Raw genomic sequence first — 23,892 nt, 5'->3', positions numbered from 1 at the left:
AATGTATTAATTTCATTATTTCTGATATGTACAAATCAGTAAAATTAAAATGGAACATAAAATTAATGTTCTTATCTATAATTGTAGAATCAATTTGTCAAGTAAACAAAATTCACACGCAAAAAAAAAAAAAACCATAAAGTAATAAAACCATTAAATAAACTTCATTTTCATACTCAATCGAGATCACCTTTCTTCTTCAATTTGGTCACATCACTGACCTAAATTATAGTATGATTGATTCACATTTTTCTACTCTTAATCAAGGATCTCGAATGTAAATTGTTGAATAGTTTTTTTTGGTTAGAACTGATGCATCTTCATTTTCATATTTATTTTAGATTACTTTTTTTTTTTTTTTTAACTTTGTCATATTCCAATATGAATTATGGTGGAATGATTTAAATTTCTCCATTCAATATAAATTGTGATGGAATGATTTAAATTTCTCTATTCTTAATTGGAAGTTTTAAATTTGAGTTTATGAGAATGAAAAAAAAAAAATCCCATCAGAAACATTGCCCTCATAAATGAATCCCGTAATGTATTAGGGTTTTTGCCTTTTTTTTTTTAATCAAAATTTAGTTTACTTTTTCTTTAAAGGAAAATAAAAATAATATAAGAATTATTTTTACTTTTTTGAAAAAAAAATATAAATTTTTTTCATATTTGACTAATCTCTTTCTTAGAGGAAAGATTTTGAATGTCTGTAAATAAAAGATCTATTTTTTCATATCATAACACAATAGCATCTACAATGTAGTTGATCAAAGAGTCTTGTTTATGAAGAGATTTTCTCTCATAGTTTTTATGATATTTTTATATTAGTTTTTTATATGCAGGTCAGTTGGTCAAATTATATTAATAATATAATTTTTTAGTATTGTTTTATGTGTTATCTGAATTATCTTCACATAATTTACAAACTTTAAACTTTCGTACGACGCTCTCTCGATTTCGAACCCAACATAATGCACAACTATGAGTTAGTCATATTCGGGGAGATACCGTATATCGAAGTTAAAAACCCCAAAATACTTTCATTGTTCACTCTTTACTTATCTAATATTTTAAACAAAAAAATTCATTTTTATTCATCACATTTAACATAATAAGACCTAATTACTTATTTAATCATCAATGTTAATTACTTGTTATTAATTATTTTACAAGACCTAATTACTCACTCTATTTAGATTTACTTGTCATATTTTAATTTGACCTAAGTATAAAAAAAAAAAGAAAATTAATATAATGACTTTATCATATTGACTCAGCTATCTTTTCGAAGGTAGTGGTATGGATTGCGTACATTTCACCCTCCCAACTTCACTGTGTGAAAATGCACTAATTTATTGTTGTTGTATCATATTAACTCAATAATTAAGATTTAATAATTAAAAAATACGTAATTTATAGAATAAATAATTAATATTAAGAATTAAAAAAAAATTACTTCCCATTCTCACTGGTGTGTTTTATTACAAACTCCTACGACTCATCGATCTCCACGAGGCGCGTGAACACACACACATCCTTCTCGGGTAAGCAAAATGGTGACTTTTTTTTTTTTTTTTTTTTTTCATTTTTTCCTTTTTTGACGTTATAATACTTTATATTTTCTTAGTCCAATTTCAAGAAACAACGGTCAAACCACAAATCAAGAAAATACACAAACCATTCACCTAATTTAATTATTTTATACAATTTATTATACACTCAAAAATCTGATTCACTGAATTAAAATTTTGGAATTTTTTTCTCTTTTTCTAATGTATGTGTTATATATATATATATAGGTGTATATAGGTACAGAGAGAAGATGAGGAGAATGATTCAGCAAAAAATTCTCATTCTCTACTAAAGAATCAGCTTCGAAAGGGGAAACAAACATGTTTTTGATTCTGGGTCATTCTTGTTCGAATCTTTTTTTAGTTGTTGTAGTGTTATCAGCTACTTGTTTTTATTCTTGTTGGGTTTTGTATGGAGAACAAGTCCAAGGTGGTGGTGGTGGTGATGGTCAGCATAACACTGTCACTCTTTCTAGCTTCATTTATACAACTACTGTGCTTAGACCTTATCAATGGCGATACATTAGTGGTAATTTATCGCATCTGTTTATTGAAGTTTGAATTTTTAACTTCTTTGTCAAGGGGAGTGGGGTGGGGTGGGGGGTTTCTTTTCTTTTTGTTTTGAAGAATTAATCTAGTAAGATTTCCATCTAACTGATTGAGATATAAATAACTGGCGAATGTATAACATATATGTAATCCATGTATAAATGTGTATGATCATGTTAATCTTTGTATACCGGCTTGGAAAAGTAAACAGTAAATTTACCTGGCTATTTGCGTGAAGCTTTTTTTTTTTGGGGTGGGTGGGTGGGTGTGGGGGAGGGGGGGGGAGGGATTTCTGGCACCTAGACGAAATTTGGGATATGGGTTTTGATTCTTTTAGAATTCTTGATATCTTGCTTTATTTGGATGGTTTTTTGTGCTTGTTGCTATTTGTTGTATTCATCAATGCAAGAATAGGTGAATGCTGCTAGAGATTGTATAAGAGAAACATTTCGAGTTGCCTGTTTCATTTTTATGTTGTTTTAACTGATTGATGGTATATGGATCACTCGTTCCACTGATGTATCTGTTGCTTTGATGTAAATATGTAATCTTTTGTTCTGATGCAACCAACCGGCTATGTTCATTTGTTCTTGTTAATATTTCCTTAGTCATTTCCTCTTTTTCGCTGGTTATTGCTATTGCCTCTTTATTACTGTTTGTTCAGCCGAGGGTCTTTCGGAAACAACCTCTCTACCTTCTCAAAGGTAGGGGTAAGGTTTGGGTACCATCTACCCTCCCCAGAGCCACTCGTGGGATTACACTGGATTTGTTGTTGTTGTAATATTTCCTTGGTCATGAGCTGCTTGCTCTGTTATTCAGCAGTTGTGGATTTAGCTTGTTCTCTGTCTTCAGTGTTTGCAATGTTTAGTTATTAATTACTCCATTTTAGCTATCTTGGTTGTGTTTGTGAAGCGAATATCAGTGTTTACTTCTATCAATGTAATGATTTGAAAACTGTTGTATTTTACAGGCAGTGCTATTTTAGTTTTTAGTCTTTCAGTTTTTCAAGTGTTTCCTATCAAGGTTTCCTTATTTGATGGCTATCTTTAGAGAAATCACGTCTTTCAGGTTTGATTGCATCACAGATAATTGTGTGAGGCAGTGTTAAATGCGAAGTGTTTAACTTCAAACAGTTGACACAGTAAAGTTTCTCTCTTTTTTCTTTAATGGCTTACTGGTTTTGGTTTTCATGCCTTTCTGCAGTGGACTTACCACTATGGTTCTCCTCGGTGACTATTGCTTTGGAATCCAGTGTCGGCATTGTAAGTGCACAGACAAAACCTTCGTCATTGAGATGTTCTGCTTATACCTTTATAACCTCTTTTTGGTTGTTCTTTAATATGATAATGCATTTTGATTCTTTTTTCCACTCCAGTTTCTTCTTTTACTTCCTCGATTTGGTGTTTAAGATTTTTTCTGACTGACCATACTGTACTTCTATACCCGACAATTATCCTTTTACAATGTTTAATTCCGGAATCTAACTGCAAGCAGGATCTGAAAAGATTTGGAAAAGTAAGTACTTTGCCGATGCTCTGCTTCCGAGAAGGAAGTCCTCCCCTTCCAGATGTTTATAATACTTCTTATACTGGTCTAGGTACAGAAATCATTCTCTTAACTGACTGAGCATGGAAAATCATGTGGCCATGATTACATCATAGCAGTATGTCATCACAAGCTAATAATATCAGTTTTTTCTCTGTAGTGTTAGACTATATTTCCAATAGTTCCTTTGGTGGGTCAGAAGATCTTCAAATTGTTGAGAAGTGCTATCCCATGCAGAAAACAATATCCTTGATGTTGACAAATGAGCAGGTTTATTGTTAACTTTCTAATATATGTGGCTAGTTTCTTGTTTGTACTGAACTTGCTTCTCCATTTGAGAGATAAATTTCTTTCAGTGATGGCATGTTTACTTGGGTTTGAAATAAGTTCTTTCGCAGATTCGACCAGGAATATGGTATTTTGGGCTATTTAATGGCATCGGACCTATAAGGACACAATCAAAAATGGTACTACTTGCTATAACTTATTTATAATCCACGTTTTGTCCTATACCTTTTGTGCTTCTTTCTCATGGACATTTCTATTTGAGTTTTCAACATATGATCAGATAGGCGTCATGTTTTTATTTGAATAATCTTAGGATGTATCTGAAATTTCCCTCTGGACATCTCTATGTGATCAATTGATACTTTTGTAATGTTGTAGTAAAAAAATTGGACTCGATTTGTTCTTTTATTTACTACAGAGATGATAATCAAATTATCACTACATTTATTCCTTTTTCTACTTTGCTGGAGGGGAAGCAAAAGAGGGAAGGTTTATTACTCTTCTTGTTTGGCTTGAACCTAAAGGATAGTGTGAAGTGAAAGAGGAGAGCTTACATGAATTATCTTATTTGTGGTTACAAAGTGGGAGGGGAGTTAAAGTGGCGAACATGTTAAACATTCACATGAGTTCTTTCAGTTGCTCAAAAAGAGTGACTTTGACTTCTACCATCTCTCGCTGCTACTGAACCTTAAAGAGACGTTGGAAAATGACTTGCACCTGCTCTTTTGAGGTTGACATGCATTAATGAAGCTAGGGAAAAAGAATTCTTAGTGGAAAAACAATGGAAATGGTAGTTTGGTGAGAACGTTGTAGTTTATGTTGCCAATGAAGGAACCACAGTTGCTAGGTTAAGAGTGGGCGAAGAAATCTGCCAAATTTCCGAGATATGAGAATAAATTGGTGAGGAAGTGTTTCACCTAAGAGAAGCCTATGCTCTTCCTTTTGGGCCAGTTGTTAGTGAGGAGGGATTTGATACATACTGAAAATTGTTTCCTGCAAAAGGTAGTAGTTGTGTCTGAAGTTCCACTGTATTGTTTATTTGCATGTTTAAGATTATTGTTCCTTTGCCATAACAATGAATGAAGTACTATTAGTACTATTCTATCCATAAACCTATTATAAGAATCTAATCTGATCACTCCCTCCACCCTTTGAGCCTAGCTTACCGCTATGAACAATATATCATTTGACTCACTTAACTTTTCCCAAACGTGTATAAGACAACTTTGATGGCTGAAGTTGTGTCTTTCTTTTAAGCGTTTTCTTTTTTCGTAGTAATTTTTTTCTAAAGATAGGATCAACTAGTTGGATTGAATTTTAAGTTTTGTATATGTACTGATGATATAAAATCAACCCATTCATAAAATGATATCAAACAAACACACAAAGGCTGCATGGACAAAATTCATTAGGGGCAGAGCATTGAGAAAGATGGTAGTACATAGTATATTGTGATTGATAGGAACACTTTAATGAGACAATGGAAAGCTTGAGATAGTAAATTTTAACATCTAGCTACCTAATTGGTGTTGACTGATTTCTCTTTGCAGATTAATCGAGGACATTCGTACTCATTCAGTGGTAATATAACTGTGGAAGGGTGTAGAAATTCAGCTGTGTTGGGAAAATTCTGCAACCAAACAGTTAGTTTACTCTCATGTTTGGACACCTATATATCTCCTGAAAATGGAATCGGTAGCCAATCTTATAGAACTGCAGTAAATGCGACTCCCTGTGGAGGTACCGAGAACAGCTGTCTTGACGTTGCTGGGTCAAAAGTCTACTCATTGGATGTAGTGAGTATTGCTGAGGAGCTGATAATCACAGCATTAAATGTCACGTCCACTCAGTCGCGGCATTCTAATGGAACCATCAGCCGTGGGAGTGGAATTACCCTAATGTGCTATGTTCGGCATGGGGCTATACCGCTGCCACAACTGTATGATTATTCTGCTGACATTAACGGACCCCCCTTGGTCATACCTTTACCAAGGCTTGGTCGTTGGTATATTAGAATTCAGCCAGCAAACCTTTCAGAAAGCACGGTGGTAATCCAAGAAATGAGCACTGCAATATGCTATTCATTGGAATGGCAAGTACTTCAGTGTCCTGCAGATAAGGCTGGATTGAACTGTACAACAGCAAAATACACACTTCAGGTGGACTTTTAAGTTTTAATTACTCTGGCCACATCAATATTTCTCAAAACTACTCATTAATTTCATATACTTTTCAACTAGCACATTAATATTGAACATTATTTATGTCATGGTGTCTGTAGGTTGTGGATTTGGATAATTCAATTTCTTGCTTAATAAAAGAAAATGATACAATAGATAGAAAGTACACATTTTTTCTTCCAATGCAAATTGCACACATCAAAACTGACCTGATCATCCATTGATAACCTTGTAACGCTTCTGTACAGACTTTTCTGAAGAAAAGCCCATCTGTTTTTGCATCTGATTATCTACCTATCAGTGGAAAAGTTTCCTCTGACTCTGCTAATTTCCCTTTGGGACCTCTTTTGAGTAATTCCTCTGGTGGGGAGATGACGAATTACACTTGGACCTTTTTCCTTCTGGACATTCCCGATGCTGCTGCTGGCGGAAATATCCATGTCCACCTTACATCAGAAGCAAAGATAAGTGGGGAAATATATGCCAGATATGGTGGATTTCCATCTCTTAGTAACTGGGATTACTTTTATGCAAACAGCACAAGCAACAGCAATGGTTCCATGTTTTTTAAGATATATGATGCAAGTGATAAATCCGTTAGCTTTTATATCATATATCCTAGAGGAGGAACGTGGTGTCTTGGGTTAAGGCACCCAATTTTGAACGGGCATAGTTCGACAACTGAAACTATCATGTCTATCTCACTAGAGAGATGCCCAGAGACGTGCTCTTCGCATGGGCAATGCAAGCACGAGTTGGATGCAAATGGTCTCACATTGTACAGGTTTGTATGTGATGACTTCTGAAGATTATGCTATTGGGTTCAGTTCACGTTCTCATGCAATCAAATCTGTCTTTTTCAGTTTCTGTGATTGTAATCGACGCTATGGAGGCTTTGACTGCAGTATTGAACTGGTTTCTTCTTCAGGTAAACCATTGTATTTTTGTGACTTTCGGACTTATGTCAGTGTGTTTAGCCATTTTAAGAGAAGTGTTGCTGCATCCTCTGTTGGTTGTTTGTATTTTTTAAAATCTTAACTTAGTACATAAAACTGAACCAGATTAGAGTAACCACTTACTGTTTTCAGCTGCTACTATCTCGAGTAAGCATGTAAATTTATTCAATATAATGATAATCTGAGTACATTTGTACTCGATATGCTTCATTTTTATGAGACAAATATATTTCAGTGTCAATTTTCTCACTGACTAAGGATGTAAGTTTCCTAAAATCTAAGTGTAATTAATACTTTCTGTGTAGCTTCTGAATACACATGAGTGATCAATATCCGAAATCAGCAAAAGTTGTACAAATTGACCCTTCACTCCAACGCGCCTTTCATCTGAGAACTGGAGAAAGAATAATAATAATAATCCTAGTCTAGTAATTATTCACTGCCTCCCTTTAGAAATAGAGATGGGTGAACATTACTTCACAGTAAACAGCTAGAGGAAGCAACTATTGGATTCAGTCGGTCATTATTGTATGTTCTGAATTCTGATAGCATGTCCTCATCATGATTCAGTCGAAACCATTTGCAACTGCAGCATGTGTTTTCACCGATTAAAAATAAATAAATTGCAGCATGTGTTTCAGCAGTGGCAGATCCAGGATTTTCACAGAGAGAGGTTTGAAAAATAGAAGTGTAGCGCTTGGGGTTTGAACTAGAATCCTCAAAGTAAATTTTGAACCCCGTAAAACACTTGGCCAACCTCTAGTCTTATGTTTAGGGGATTCAAAATCCATATATATACACTCGAAATTAAAGAAATACCTTATTTATATAATATAATTTTTTGCCGAGGGGGTTTGGGTGAACACCCTCGCTCCCTCCTAGATCTGCCCGTGTTTCAGCATGCTCTCTGCTATTGTAGTACACTCTCGATTACTATTTGTTTGTCTACATTTTTGCGAAAATTTTAACCAAGTATTTCTCATCAGTAGCCAATTAATTATGCAACGGTCTTTTAAAGGACGAGTGCTGAAAACTCATGTAGGGCACATGTGGCAATCAATTTCCCTTATTGCATCCAATGCTGCAGCTTTGCTACCTGCTTATTGGGCCCTCCGTCATAAGGTGATACTAGCTAATCCAGTGACATCTTAAGGCAATTAATTTCTTCTGATTGATTTTCAAGTGAAAAGCTGTAATCAGATATTGGGTTATATTTTCCACAGACAATTTTATTAGTGTTTGTATAGTATTTTGTTTTTTTCAGCGTACAAGCAGATGAACTCGAGGTAGAGCTATACCTTTAAAAAAACTCTCCTTTCTTCTGCAGGCATTTGCTGAATGGGTTCTTTACACATCAAGTGGTATCTCTAGTGGCCTATATCATGCATGTGATGTTGGCACTTGGTGTCCATTGACCTTTCATGTCTTACAGGTATCACTCTAATGGATTTGGTATATTGCATTTTGCATCTGTTGGCCAAGTAAACTAATGGTTTCCTTTTGTTGACTGGACCAAGTTCATGGATTTCTGGCTATCTTTCATGGCTGTTGTCAGTACTTTTGTGTACTTGGCTGCTATTGATGAAGTTTCAAAGAGGACGATTCACACTGTTGTCGCAATCGTAACAGCCCTCATGGCTGAAAGTGGACCAACCAGGTAAAGTTCATATGGCACTTCCTCTTATTAAAAAAAAAGTTTGGATGAGGCTTTCAGGTCATTGAACCATTTGGATGAGCTTTAACCTGGTCGATATTTACAGGTCCTCGAACATTATTCTTGTCGTGGCTATTGGGACTTTGGGACTGGTCATTGGGTTCCTCATTGAGTTCTTTACTCATCATAGGTGGATCTCCTTTTCAGCAGAACTTTGTTTGAACATGCTCAACAGGTAGGTGGATTTCGTGTTCCAAAAATTTAGACCTAAAATTTCAAACAAAGCTGAAAGCTGATATTTCATTTTTCATTTATGATCATACGCTAAGGTTTAGCTTGCATAATGTATGATCTTTATAGGATTAACATTCAAATGTCGCTTGCCAGTCACTGGTGGTAACATGTTTTATCCATTAGAAGTCAGATTACTACAGGTTTCATTTGTTACTGTTTTCGAACTAAGGTTGTCACCAACTCCATACAGAATATTGAGACTCAGCTTATGAACTTCTCTGAGAACTTAAGCCATGTTCAAGCATATGATCCATGTTACTCTTCCACCAGCCATAACTAAATTTTCACTTGTGAAGAAAGGCAGCAGGGATTCTAGCAATAAAAAATACAAATTTATGGTATTTGTTTTAATCTCGAACATTTCAGCTAAGCATGACTCTGAATGCAGATGGCAAACTGTAAAAGCATGGATTCATAATTTCATTCGGTCACTTCTGAAGCGCTTTCGGTGGGGCTTTATACTTGCGGGATTCATTGCATTAGCAATGGCTGCTATTAGCTGGAGATTAGAGACAAGTCAAACTTACTGGATATGGCACAGGTCTGAAGAGCTATAAAACATTTCTCCTACGTCTCTTTTGACTCTTGCTCTCTATCCTTTTTCCTGTATTTCTCTGACATCTTTCGTGTGTCATTTCTGCAGTTTATGGCATGTTTCAATATATACTTCTTCATTTCTTTTTCTCTGCTCAAAAGCAGCAGCAGTAAACTGTGAGAATGAACAACCTCGATCAGAGAACTATGAGTTGGCTCGACAAAATTCTTTCACTGGTAGTAATGAAAGAGATGGTAGATAGTTTATAATAGAATCTACTTTAGCCCAAGCACATAATATATAGAGCTGTCGATGCTGAGAATGTACAATGAACTATACCATGAAGGCACTTCTCTCCGTTAGGAAGGTGATTAGTGGATAAGGAAAAGCAAATGTTTGTTAGTCGTTCTTAACAATCAAAAAAGAAAAGTTTATTAGTTGTTCTCAAAGAGATTTTTTTTCTTCTTTAAAGTTTTCCGTTGGCAGGGACACACCAGCTGTGTCCTGTTTTATGTAACATTGTTTATAGGAACCAAAAGCAGGAAAGGTCCATTTTGTATAGTCAGGAAAGTTAAAACATACAATAGGCAAGATGAAAAGATTGGTGCAAGAGAAAGGTCCAAGGTATAGTACCTTTGCTTCATTCTTTCTCCGTCACAGCAATACTGGTGGCAGAGATGCAAGTTAGACCACACAAGTTCATATATTGGTGAAGTCTGTAAAGAAACTGGTCCAATGAGGAGTCTTGTTTATAGAGTCCCATATATATTGCTGCAAGGTTTACTGTTCCGCTGTTTGTATGTATTAATTATGGTTTATCATCTATGTTCTCTATTATACTTGTAGCAAATGTTTTGTAAAATGGGTGAATCATGAAAATTTAGTATCAAAAGGAAGAGGGGCGAATATACATTCTGCAAATGGAAGTTTGAATCTTCTCAAATATACAGATGCTGGAGAAGTTATGGGTAAAGCTGAGTTTCCTTTCAGAAATAAATCTCTATCGACAAGAAGCCAACAGTATAGACAATTCCCCTTCTCAATCTTGCAAAAACGTAAAGTTAGATATTATGTACTTGTGTTTCTCTGAAAAGAATGCAGCTGAGCCTCCACCCATCGGAAGGTCTTTTGGCTTCCTGAAGCCCGGCTAAAGCTTTTGGCTTTAGATCATACTAATACATAGCAGTGAAATGCTAAAAGTTTGTTGTGACATTGACATGCTCTAAACAACTGTTGTGCAGAGGTTTATCTTTCACAATATCAGTCTGGCTACCATTGCCTTGCTCTTTGCACAGCTGCTGCAAGATATTCAATCTTGCTTTGTTTTATATACATCTATTCCCTGTTCTCCAATTTCATTCTAAAGACAGCCAAAGTGTTTAGTGAAGGATTACCTCTACATGCTAATGTGTTGATTCCGTGAGCAATTTCCATGCTAAAGCCTGGCGACTTGTTATGCAACCCCTCTCTTGCCATTTCCCAGATCAAGGCTGCATCAGACCAATTACTATCAGATGCATACAAGTTTGACATCAGGACGTAAGTAGCAGTATCATTTGGATCTATCATGAAAAGCTTTTCGGCAGCCCATTTTGCCATTTTCATATTTCCATGAATTTTACAAGCACCAACGAAAGCCTTCAGGGCATCTGGCTGGGGTTCTACTGGCATTGAGTTAAGAATTTCATAAGCCTCATTTAGAAGGCCTAATCGTCCAAACAGATCTATGAGACAAGTATAGTGTTCTGAGCTTGGCATAATTTGGTAGTAATTAGTCATCAAACTAAGGTACTCCAATCCTTTACTAAAGAGACCACCATGGCTACAGGCAGAGAGAACCTCTAGAAATACTATGCCATCTGGCTTCACGCCATTTACCAACATCTCCTCAAAAAGTTGAACGGCTTCCTTTGAAAAGCCATGAGATGCATAAGCTCCAATTACTGATGTCCATGAGAAAAGATCTGGTGCTTGTATTGAACTGAATACTTGGTGAGCATGAGCTATACAGCCACACTTTGAGTATGCATTTATCAATGCATTTCCAATTGATAAAGAATTTGAGAACCCATACCTTACTGCATAAGCATGAACTTGTACAGTTTCAGTGGCCATTGATAAGTTGCCACACGAACTAAGAACACTAGCCAAAGTGAGCTCATCAGGAACAAAATCCTCTCTTAACATCCACTTTAGAAGTTCCATAGCTTCCTCCCCATCTCCACGGCGTCCATAACCGACAATAATAGTGGTCCAAGAGACCACATTTCTGAAGGCCATTGCGTCAAAAGCCTTGCGAGCATCAGCCATATATTCGTTCTTTGCATACATATCAACAAGTGCACTTTCAACCACAACATCCTTGTTAAGGCAAACTTTAATAACAAGTCCTTGGATCTGCCTGCCTGAGTCATAAAATCCCAAACTAGCACAGGAATTAAGTAGACTAGCAAATGTAAACTCATCCCCCTCAAACCCCTCCACTCTCATCAAATTGAATAACCAGAAAGCCTCTTCACCCAAACCATTCAGTACATAGCAAGAAACCATAACGTTCCACAACACCAAATCACGCGCTAAAACCCCCCCAAGAACACACCTAGCCTCTCCAACCAACCCAAACTTCCCATACAAATCAACAAGAGTGGCACCAAGAAAACAACTTTGATCATATCCCAGCTTCACGATTGCACAATGCAACTCCTTGGCCAACCAAACACCATCATTTATCTCCACACAAAGTCGAAGCAACCCACAGAAAGTAATGCAATCAGGAGACACCGATTCCATCAACATTTGCTTGAAGTAACAGAACCCCAGATGATCATTTGTCTTCAAACACTCAGTAGAATACTCCCTCCATCCATCTTTACTTGTCCATGTTTGACTTGACACATCCCTTAAGAGACAATAAATAAAACGGTAACTTTACTATATTGCCCATATTAATTACAAGTCATTTAAATGTTGATAAATGAATACTTAGTATTTAAAAGCAAGGTGATTATCTCAAACTTAAAGGGCAAATTTTACAGAGTGGTGGTTAGACCAACTTTGTTGTATGGACTAGAATGTTAGCCTGTCAAGAAGATCCACATCCAGAAAATGAAGGTGACGGAGATGAGAATGTTTCAGTGGATGTGTGGGTGTACTAGGAAAGATAGGATTAGAAATGAGGTTATTCGAGATAAGGTGGGTATGGCTTCGGTGGAAATGAAGATGAGGAAAGCGAGGTTAAGATGGTTCGGTCATGTGATGAGGAGGGGCACGGATGTCCCAGTGCGGAGGTGTGAGAGGTTGTCTAGGGATGCAAGCGATGTAGAGGTACATCGAAGAAATATTAGAGGAAGGTGATTAGACATGACATGGATAGCCCCTAATAGAAAGTTGTAGAGAAGACGGATTAGGGTATAAGGTTAGTATTAGTTTAGGATGTTGTATTACTTGATGTATTTTATATATGATATTATTAAATATATTAATTTCTATTTTATCTTGTCCTTTTTCTATTCCTTGTCTAGATTATTTTATTTGAGTCAAAGGTCTATCAAAAACAACCTCTCTATCTCACATCAATGGACACTTAACCCTCTCCAAACCCCACTTGATGGGAATATACTTGTTGTTGTGATTGATTTTTCAAACAGAACAAGTGAAGTTGTACAATTATTTTTAATATACTAGACAAGTAGATATAGACAGAGGGAGTACCTTAAACCACATATGAAGGTGTTCCACGTTACAATATTTCTAACACGCATTTCATCGAACATCTTGCGCGCATGAACAAAGTCCTTGCATTTTACATAAACATGCAAGAGCTGGTTTCCCAGAGAAAGCACATTAGTCATGCCCAACTTAATTATCTGGGCCTGTATGCGTCTGCCTTGATCATAATTGCCCGTTCTCGCCGAAATTTTAAGGGCATTGGAAATGCAAGTGTGGGATTTACATGAATCAGTATTATGGGTCAGCTCAACAGTAGCTACTGAAACTTGTTCCCTACATAAAACTGAACTACTACTGGCTGTACTTGTACTTGTTCCCTTCAAGTTAATCGTTGTACTTGGAATATATCGGCATTTCATAATCATGGATTGCACAAAACACCTAAACTATAGAGGATGTTTTGATACATTTGCATATCTAATTAAAGACAACGAGATTCAAAAATCGTTTTTACCTTCTAAAATTCCAAACAAATTAAAATGAAAAAGTATTATTATGTTCGGGGCATGTGATGAGGAGGAGAATACGAATGCTTTAATTCGGAGGTGTGGATGATTTAGGCGGGTACAGGTAAGTCGAAGAAATATTGGACAGGTGATTAGGCATAATATGAAAAAGTTACAAATTATAGAAAACGTGATCTTTGATAAAAGAATGCAGAGGATAAAGTGTTAGTAAGTAGTAGTATCTCCACAATATTAGGAAAGAATGTTTAGTCTTTTGTAGTCAGATATTTCTTTTTAATTGTTTGTTTTTATGTTTTGTGATTGTTGTACTGTTATTTATCTTAAATGGGATTATATCAAAAATAATTATGTTCGGATAACCATTTGATTTCGCTAATTAGCTATTGAAGTCGTTATTTTTTTGTCTTTCAAACATTATTTTTCTCTATATAAGTTGCTTAAAAAATCATATTCACCAAGCTTTTTATTTTTTTAGAGAGATTTAATGACGTGACAGGTTTAATTTTAAACAAAAAAAAAAATGTTAAAATATTGCTCTACTTAAGAATGTGTAATTGAAAGATTAAACTATTAGAATAGCAAAAATTAGAATACGACCCTAGTGATTTAATACGAAGTGGATTCGCCTATCAAATACGGAACACATCTTTGCCATGTTTATGAATTATCATTATCATATATTAAGATATAAATAAATGGACGGCAGAAGGAATTATATGGCTATAATAAAAAAATTTGTTAGCCGCAAATGTATCACCGTGAACTTAAAGTGGTTGTCTTCTAAAGCAACTTGCTACACTAATGTTGACAAGAATATCATCACTTGTCACTTGTCTACACTTGAACCACTAATTCTAATTTATTTATGGATGCAACTTTATATTATTTTAGTTAAACTTACTTTTAACTGGTCACAATTTTATATTAACTCCTGCGTTGCAGCTAAGGAGGCGGCCTCTTTCCGGGGCGGATCTACCCTTTGTCGAGGGGTTCATTTGAATCCCCTCTAACGAAAAATCATGCTATATATATATAGTTAAAATTATTTTTTATGTATATATATTAGATGTTGAACCCCCTTCGGTTAGTTCGTATGTTCACTTATGAATCCCCTTCGTGAATATCCTGACTCCATCACTGGATAGCATAAATATAAATTTAGTCAGTCTCAATATAAATATTAAATAAAAAGTTAAATTAATTTTTTTAATTATAAGTTCAAATATAACCGAACTTATGGGATTACATTGAAGATATCTAAGAGCTCATTAGAAAAAAAAAAAAAAAAAAAAAGGGTGGCATCTTATTGAATGATTTAGATCATGCAGTTTAAATCATAAATCTCTTCATAATTAGAAATAATCACACGTAAACGGAATCATTTAGTATTAAACAATGAAGACTTTAGCTAAATCAATGCCTTATGTGATAATGTACTTTTTCATTTTTTCAGTTATGTTGTAGTAGCATGTCTACTATATTACACTTTCGTGCACGCTTAACTCATTCGGTTGTTTGCACTATACTTATCAAACATCATTTTGATAAATCATGCTTAAGCATATGACTTCAACAACATAAACTATGTAATTTCATAAGTGAAGTTCGAAAAGAATGATATATATTCAGACCTTATTCAGAATCTTCGTGGAACAAAGAAACTATTTTTGATAGATCATTAATTTAAAGGAAAAAGTCTTCGAATAAACCTATAAATCATTTTATTTTACAAATTCACAAGTTTTTTTTTTTTTTTTAGGTAAAGTTTTTTCTTTCATAATTTAAAGTGAATGTATAATCTATTTTCTAAAATCTCAATAATTTAGTAATAATATTGGGTCTCGTTGTTATAGAGGTGTCGTGGTGTAGTTGGTTATCACGTCAGTCTAACACACTGAAGGTCTCCGGTTCGAGTCCGGGCGACGCCACAGTTTTTTGGTCATGCGCATCTGTAGCTTTATGAGGTTTTTTATTTGTCTATTCAGACCCCTAAACTTTGTGCCATTCGCATTGAACTCCCTTCTTTATTAAAAAGGTGACAAAACACTGGAACTCTCTCTTTTTTTCAGTTTTTTCCTACTCATTCTCTAAAGTCAAGCAGCAGCCTTTACCCCTTTTTCTTCTTGTCCATCCCACCAGCCCCTAATTACCATTTCAAGCTTCTTGTTCTTCTTTTTTTTGCCAAAAACACAAATAAAAAAAGAATCTTTAGCAAGGTAAAGGTTCTTGTTTTTCCCTTGTAAGTATTTCTGGTGTGCCACTGCCTGCTTTTGTTAACTGAAGGTGAAAATAGTTGATTTTTATTATACATTTGGTGTAGTCTATTTATCAGGTTGCCATTACAGACCCATTTTTAGACTAAAAAAAGAAATAAAGAGTTTATTTTTAGCAAAGGTAAAGATTTCTGTTTTTTTCCTCTTTTTGGTGTGTTAGTCCACTTCTTGTTTATAACGCCTGTTTTAGAAACTGATGGTGTGTTGGTTAACTTCTTTTGATACTTCTAATTGGGTGTGTGTTATTTACTTTATCTTGAGCCGGGCTCTATCGAAAATAGTATCTCTACTTTTTCGAAGGTAGCGGTATGGACTGCATATACTTTACCCTCCCAACCCCACTTTGTGGAAAAACACTTGGTTTGTTGTTGTTGTTGTTTTTCTTGAGCGGAGGGTCTATTGAAATAACCTATTTTTACCTCTCCTAGGTAGGTGGTAAGTTCTGTGTATAAACCCCACTTTATGGGATTACATTGAATATGTTGTTGTACTTCAATTAGGTGTGGTGTTATTTCGTTTTGAACTACTTTGAACTGTTTTTCTCGAGCCAAGGGTCTATTGGAAATAGGGGTAAGGTATGCGTGTACCTACCCTCCTGGCTCCACTTTGTGGGATTGTAGTAGTAGTACTTGAATTGGATGCGGTGTATTTATCAGGTTCTTTTGTAAAGATTCTTTTTTTTCCCATCTAGCTTAGTTACCATTCTTAGCAGACACCTTTTTCAGAAGAGAAAAACAAGGAAAATATTTTAGTGTGGTAAAGCTTCTGTTTGTTCATCCTTTTTTCTTCTTTCTAATGTGCCACTGCCTCTGTAATCTGTATTCAGGTCTTCTTGAAGCTGCAAGTGTGTGTAATTTAACTTTCTGAAATCTAGTCTTTTGGTCAGGTTGTGTAAAAATTATATTTTTTCTTGAGTTTGTCCTTTTAATTTCTGTTGTCTACATGTGAAAAGGTTCTATCTAGTTCTTTCTGGTGTACCACTGCTTTTGTATGTTTGTTCTTTTGAAACTGGGGGTGGTTCTAGCCAATTTATGTGAAATTTGTTGAAACCAACTAGTTTATGATTGAGACATAGTTGTTTATCTCTGGTCTATTAATCAGTTTTTTGTCTTATAGTGCTGTTTTTGTGTTTGTACTTTTAGGTCTCTTGTCTTGGTACAGTTGATGTTTTTCCTTGGTGGGTCTTTCTGGTGTGCCACTGCCTTTGTAATTGTATGCTTCTGAAAATGAAAGTGGGGTGCACTGAGAAATTCTGAAATGTTTTGGGGTTTGGGTGTAGTTATCAGGTTTGTTGTGTAGAGATTTTCACTTTTTTTCTATTCTCTCACTTTTCTGAGTTAATGTTGTCTGAAAAGATTAGTTTTTTAGATATCGTAGATGAACTTTGGTCCCTAGAACCATGGTCTCAATAATTTGACTGCTACTTGTTGGTTCTTTATTGACCTCAACAGTTTTTTAGGGTATGGATTATAGCTTGTTTTTTAACTTCAGGGTACTTTTCTATTTGCTCGTTAATCGTTTGTTATGGTTAGAATACTCAAAAGGAACGAAGCTTACTGGCTTGCTTATTGTTATTGCAATTTCCATTGCTTTTTCGAGATAGGTACCTGCTAATTCCCACTAGTATAGGTACCGGATAACTCTGTCCTCCAAGCCTAAGCAAATAGGGAAAAACTCTCTTAGTATTTTTTTTCCCTCTGCCAGGGTAACCGCACCCACACCATTGACCATTGGGATACACCTTTGGTAATTTTAATAGCTTGAGTATACATATTACATCATTTGCTTCTCTGTCGTTTATTGTACAATCTTTGTAACATGTTCAGTACAAAAGTCTCCCTCTTGAAATGGGCTCAAATGATGAGACAAGTATTCGAACAGTGGACTGCCAAGTTTGTATATGACTTTGTTTCTGTGACACTTGTAGTGTTATTGCATAACTTTTTTTATGTATAAGATGTTGTGGTTGATAGTTGGGACTTGTGAGAGTTCTACATAGAATTAGAAAATAATTATTGGAAAAAAGTTTGTCGTCTGTTTAACTATCCAACCATTTTTGTAGAAAGAAGTGATTTGATCCACGAATGTATGGTAATCACATAATTATCGACTCTTCACTCTCTGCCATATATGGAGAGAAATAGAGAGCGAAGTACAGAATTAAAGAGAAGATACGCTTCTTTAAACTATAAACTACGTACTTGGCTGCTTTGAGGGACAATTTGATGCTAACTGTTATAACTGATGTGTGTATGTTAGACCATAGTAGTTTTATGTTCTTGTTTCAAGAGCTCTTTGATGTGGTATTTTTGATCCTGGTGTACTTTTTGGATTTCTCTGTTGCCACTCGTTGTTAATCATGCAATTCTTTTTGTGATTCTCATGTATAATTCTAAATGTTTATCCCCTCTTTTTCATTTCTGCAGTGGATTTCCCCTCTACATACAGAGATACAGAAGGTAATGTGTCAGGAAATAAGACATATACATGGATAACTAAAATAGCTGCAAAGGATGGGTGGTTGCTGTTGCTCTTCAAGGAAGCCTCCCCAGCTTCATGGAACGCCAATATTTTACTATGTTAGTAATCTGTTCCAATCACTCTAGATATGGAAACATGCAACTAGCTTAAGTGCTTTCAAATTTTGTCCTGTTAATTTATCTACTTTCTGTAACCTTGTTTTATTTGCACTCGTCTGTCAGTCTCTGTTTATTAAATAGTATCAGTCTATCAGATCTTTTAAAATGGTAGCTCATTGAATTGTAAGTGTGATCCCTGCTCAGACAATTTCTTATTGCCTTTATGGTGCTTAGTCCGATTGATTTGACATGAGATTTCACAATTTTGTAAGTGTAATAAATGTGCTTAACACCCTCTGCCCCTCTTTTCTACCATTTCATTGTTTTTGTGCTAATATTGCATTGCTACAGCCCATACATTCTGCTATTAAGCATCACTAAAAGAGATTTCACAATTTTGTAAGTGTAAGAAACGTGCTTAACACCCTCTGCCCCTCCTTTCTACCGTTTGACTGTTTTTGTGTTAATATTGCATTGCTACAGCTCGTGCATTCTGTTATTAAGCATCACTAAAAGAGATTTACCAATTTTATCCTAGGAGAAACCTAGACATTTGGATTGGTTCTTGGTTCCTTATAAACCTGAACACACTGGATATTTTTCAGGATTAAACTCAAACTTGTAGGGAAAAAGAATGCAACAGCTTTTGTATATACTGTACACTTCTAAAGTCATGTCAATCGGTTATACTACGTGTGTACTATGCATGTATACTGGCACTTCGTTTGTTCGTTGATGTCTTTTCAAATCCTTCTAGTATAATCTTTTGTTATATCTTTTCTAGTCTTTCTAGTACTATAATTTTTGTTATGGCAGTCTTTTATCCTCAATCTCTTAACATAGATTTTCAATTTTCTTTCTGCAGTTTCCACCAGCTTCTGAAGAGTATGAGTCCCTGACATCTGATGATAGTGCTGCTACTGCATTTACCTCTGACCTTCTGGATGATTTGAACCTAGATAGATCAACACCAGACACTTACCGCGCCCCTCCTGCACCAATTCCATTTGAAGTAGTTTTGGGGCATCCACAGTCGAGAGGTTCCCAGTTCACAGATGAAACAGTACTTCAACATAGCTATGAGATAACTGCTTGTAAAGATATTAAGTTATCTGATTGCAAAGCTGAAACGGAGTCTCTTCTTGCCTCCCTAAAGAAAACCGGGATTGACCTAGTAAAATCTACTTCACCTATTATTAAATCAGCAGAAGAAGAGGATGTTTGTCCCACTTGTCTTGAAGGTATACACGCTGTCATCATTGGGAGGGGCGACTTCAGTTTTGCCTTCTCCCTTGCCTTCTGTGTTTCCATTTGCTATTTTAATCAATCTTTATCTGATTTTCTTGTCTCGCCGTCTATCTTTTGCACTTGTTTTGCAGAATATGATGCCGACAATCCAAGAATAGTCGCAAAATGTAACCACCATTTTCATCTTTCATGCATTCTTGAGTGGATGGAAAGAAGTCAAACATGCCCAATATGCGACCAGGTCTACTTCGTTTTCCTCTTCTTTCCCCACCCCCCACCCAAATCCCACCCCCCATCTTTTCCTTTTTTCTTACCTTCTGTTTGAGTCATCATTTCTCCAAGAAGTATATGAGGAGAAGGTGTTAAACAGGCCTGGAGGGTTCTGTTGATTCATTTTTACTGCTCTCCATTGTCATTGCCATTTTTTCATTCTATACCTTGAATGTCTTGATTATAAAATCTGATCCTTTTTATTTTCTTTAATCATTATCTTGGTTGCGGAGATCCATTAAGCAAGCAAGACTGTTGATTTTCTTGATGCAGGAAATGATATATGAAGCTCTATGAAACTTTTCTAATTGGAAGTTCCTTAGCTGGCCGTTGTCAACATGAAACTTTTCTAATCGAAAGCTCCTTAGACCTGGTCGTTGTCAACACATGCCTCTACACAAGCATTATAACCACATGAGGCTGTTATGTTTCACTTGAACTCATAAAAATGTAAATTCTCTATGTATATGGAAGCGTATGTTAGTAGATCCTGCCCTGGATGAAGATGCGAGCTGCATATATGCTGAAGCGAGCTAGATTGCAGCCGGAGAACAAAAAGAAGCTGTAGTTTTGCATTTGTTGCCCGGAAGATTAAACCCTGAAAACGCGTGTTCTTGGTCATGCTTGCTTCTGAGTCCCAAGTGTTTTACAATTGCTCTTTTTGTTGTTGTAACTTTATGTCAATTGCTGTACAGATTCTTCTGTCAGAGACTATAGCAATGGCATTATTCCTCAAAAGTTTTATGGGCTCATTTGATGATCCTGGCACTACCCTAATACCTATGAGTCTTGATTGCATAATAATAACTACACCTAAAGCCTCAATCCCAAACAAGCCGGGTTGTTTACATGCCTCGATCTCAAACAAGTCGGGTTGCCACATGAACCCTCACATTTGCTGCAACACATGATGTGAGTCCATCTGCTTGAGGTGTTCATAAGATGGTCAAGATGTCACCAACATTAAATGAACCTTAGGCTGATATGAGATTACATGAAAAGGAAGTCGTTTTTATCATGAACCTTTGACTCTCATACTCTATCGGAAACATATTTTCTACTGTTGAGATAGAGGTAACTTTTGCGTGTATGTTATCTTTGGACCTTACTTTCTAGGACTACAACACAACGGATGTGTTGTTGAACCTTAGGGTCTTAGTCCAGTTGAAGAATAAAAATTAAAGACCAGCCAATTGAAGGGCAAAACATGCATTATGTATAGAATAACCTTGTCAAATTAGAGAATTGGATTGAATTTAGACAGATAAAAATGAGCTAAGTTAATTGATGACTAGATCAATATATGTTGAGTTAATAAATGAACGGATCGATAAATTACTTGGGCTGAAATGAAATAGGCTAAAAAGTGGGTCATAACCAAACTAATCCAATTTCTTATTAAGTTTTAATTTTTTTATTTTTATTTTATAATTTTTAGTATATATTACCCTCTCCAGATTCCACTATTCTCTGGGTATGTTGTTGTAATTTTCAGTACCTAATAAAAGAATACTATTATGTTTATATATAACATCTCAAAATATATCTTTTAAAAAATATTTTGACAATTTTTTCATCGTCAATAACCTATATAACAATTCAATTTTTTTAGATGAACTGAATTGGATCAAAATGAGCTAACCAGCTCCAATAGCCCACCCAAACTTTAACTAATTGTACTTATGAGCCACAGTAATAGTACAAACTTCTATTCTAATATCTAATACAATATGAATTTAAATCAAATACACTAATCGTTTGGTTGAAAAATAGTTATCTTGGAATAATTAATCTCGGAATTAGTTATTAGTTATCCCGGAATAACTTATAACTTATTCAATTACTATCCCGCACCAAATTACAACATAAATAAAATCTTAATATTCTTAAAACATAACCTAATATGTATAAAGACAAAATTATGAATTGAAGTTTGGATTTTAAAATTGTTATTATGTGGCTTGTGTGGACAAAATCATGAGTTGGAAGTATATTGTAAAGTCTACATTTGTCAACCTTATGTCCCTATCTAATGAAAATAATCAAATATAGCCTGTTTGAAAACATGCATTAGAATTTAGACATATGAGATTTATTTTAACCCTTAAAAGGTGAGGCAGCATTCAAGATTTGTTAAGCAAAACTACAAAAGTCCACAAATTAATAGTAGTACTAATACATAATTAAAGACGTAGATATTGACCTTGAAAATAATAAAATCAACTCGATTTTGGCCCTTTTTATTTAATTTTTTCTTTTTACAACTTCATGAGGTGATTTTTATTATTAAAATAATTTTGCAAGTTAATAATATCGCAATAATTTCACAAAAAATATCCATCTGTCAAAGTCGGTAGATATAAAAAATAAAATAAAATAAAATAAAATAAAAAAGACGCTAAGATGCCTAGGAAAAGGATTAATTTTATTAAAGATAAACACCATTATTGTATTGCATCTATAAATTATTGGTAGTGTTAAAATAATATCCTCAAGGAGCACATTAGTCAAAGGGTTTCACCAACTTCAATTACCTAATTATTGCTTTTCAAACACTAGTTTTATATGAAAACGCAAGGCCAACTAATCTTTTAATACTTACTCTGCTAATCTTTTCTTGTTGATATTTAATTTGACATGCTAATTAATAAATATAATAATTAAAAGAATAATTTTATCATAAATATATTTATCAATTATTAAGTAATTTAAATATTATTTAATAATAAAAATAAAATAAATTTAAAATAATAAATTATCTTTGACTTTTTAATTAGATAATAAATTATATATTTTTAACATATTAAACAAGTAAAGATGAATCGAGATCGTACTATTATTTAGTTTCCAATAATCTTGCCTAGTCTTTTATCTATAAGAAATGACTTGTTTAGAACTTAGAACAAAATATACATATAATTGGAAATTGAGTTACCACTTACCAATTAGGTATGGGATTCAAATCTTTATAACAATCCTTCAGTGGAGTTAAAAATTTTAATAAAGGGATTCAGTAATTTATATATGTAAAGAAATTTTTTTATTAAATTTGGATAAATCTTCAAATGAAAAAAAATATATTTGCATAATTATATTATCTTAATAAAGGGATTTGATAAATTATATTTACACGATGAACACATCGTAAGAAATAGTAAATAATAGGATAATTTTACTACATTGAATAAATGAATAGTACTCTCTCCGTTCCAATGATTAGTATGTAACTTTATCATTCTGCCCCTCTTAATTGTGTCTTTTTATTAGTTTCAATATTGATGAATGGCTAATACCAAAGCACCATTTATATTCTTAATGGTGTACTCTTCATGGTAATCCTCTTAAATAACATTTTTCAAGAATGCTAATAACAAGAACTAATCAATTAACTAAGGGTATAATGGAAAAAAAATTGTCTTGTCTTGATAAGTAAACAAAGACAAGTAAAATGAAACATCAAATTAGAAAATTTGGAACGGGTAAAATGAGACGAAGGGAGTATTTAATAGAAAAGGTAAAATGAGTACAAATAGATAAATATCTATTGATTTTTTAAATTACACCAACATTATTGAACATTTATTTTTAATATAATGGACATGTAAAGATAGAAAGAGGGATTAACAATTAAGTAGTATCTTAATCAATTCTTTTCTAGCCGTTTGTTCTTTGAACACACGAAGTCTTTGGTTCAATTAAGAATCATTAATCGTCCTTTTTTAGACTAAAAATTTATTCGTTGATACAAAAAAAA

General features: G+C 34.5%; 3 protein-coding genes and 1 non-coding gene across 15 annotated transcripts; 3 read left to right on the top strand and 1 right to left on the bottom strand.

Moving 5' to 3' along the window:
- Window positions 1-1,627: 1,627 nt before the first annotated feature.
- Window positions 1,628-10,349, top strand: LOC107839211. 2 transcript variants are annotated; one of them, XM_016682615.2, is made up of 14 exons: window positions 1,628-2,100; window positions 3,324-3,382; window positions 3,615-3,717; window positions 3,826-3,935; window positions 4,064-4,132; window positions 5,504-6,112; window positions 6,382-6,917; window positions 6,997-7,061; window positions 8,132-8,211; window positions 8,417-8,521; window positions 8,607-8,746; window positions 8,850-8,978; window positions 9,426-9,578; window positions 9,681-10,349. In XM_016682615.2, the coding sequence occupies exons 1-14, from the start codon at window positions 1,893-1,895 to the stop codon at window positions 9,832-9,834; spliced, it is 2,520 nt and encodes an 839-aa protein (XP_016538101.1). In that variant the 5' UTR covers window positions 1,628-1,892; the 3' UTR covers window positions 9,835-10,349. The 2 variants fall into 2 exon arrangements, with proteins under 2 accessions (XP_016538101.1, XP_016538100.1); XM_016682614.2 differs by having other exon boundaries at window positions 1,643-2,100; window positions 8,108-8,211.
- Window positions 10,350-10,424: 75 nt separating this feature from the next.
- On the bottom strand, window positions 10,425-14,047 carry LOC107839212 (pentatricopeptide repeat-containing protein At2g46050, mitochondrial). Its single transcript, XM_016682616.2, has 2 exons — window positions 13,284-14,047; window positions 10,425-12,471 (listed from the first exon to the last, which is right to left on the bottom strand). The coding sequence occupies exons 1-2, from the start codon at window positions 13,664-13,666 to the stop codon at window positions 10,908-10,910; spliced, it is 1,947 nt and encodes a 648-aa protein (XP_016538102.2). The 5' UTR covers window positions 13,667-14,047; the 3' UTR covers window positions 10,425-10,907.
- Window positions 14,048-15,622: 1,575 nt separating this feature from the next.
- Window positions 15,623-15,696, top strand: TRNAV-AAC. The gene has a single exon. It is a non-coding gene; the product is annotated as a tRNA-Val (tRNA).
- An 80-nt stretch (window positions 15,697-15,776) lies between these two features.
- Window positions 15,777-20,890, top strand: LOC107839210 (probable E3 ubiquitin-protein ligase RHB1A). 11 transcript variants are annotated; one of them, XM_016682608.2, is made up of 5 exons: window positions 15,777-15,984; window positions 18,468-18,620; window positions 19,486-19,861; window positions 20,000-20,109; window positions 20,412-20,890. In XM_016682608.2, the coding sequence occupies exons 2-5, from the start codon at window positions 18,555-18,557 to the stop codon at window positions 20,433-20,435; spliced, it is 576 nt and encodes a 191-aa protein (XP_016538094.1). In that variant the 5' UTR covers window positions 15,777-15,984; window positions 18,468-18,554; the 3' UTR covers window positions 20,436-20,890. The 11 variants fall into 11 exon arrangements, with proteins under 11 accessions (XP_016538094.1, XP_016538095.1, XP_016538091.1 ...); XM_016682609.2 differs by having other exon boundaries at window positions 15,819-16,007; XM_016682605.2 differs by having other exon boundaries at window positions 15,819-16,051.
- Window positions 20,891-23,892: the final 3,002 nt, after the last annotated feature.

Source organism: Capsicum annuum, chromosome 8 (genome assembly GCF_002878395.1).
Source record: "Capsicum annuum cultivar UCD-10X-F1 chromosome 8, UCD10Xv1.1, whole genome shotgun sequence".
NCBI classification, from domain to species: Eukaryota; Viridiplantae; Streptophyta; class Magnoliopsida; order Solanales; family Solanaceae; genus Capsicum; species Capsicum annuum.
The sequence above is the reverse complement of the archived record's forward strand: the minus strand, read 5'-3'. Positions and strand labels throughout refer to the sequence as shown.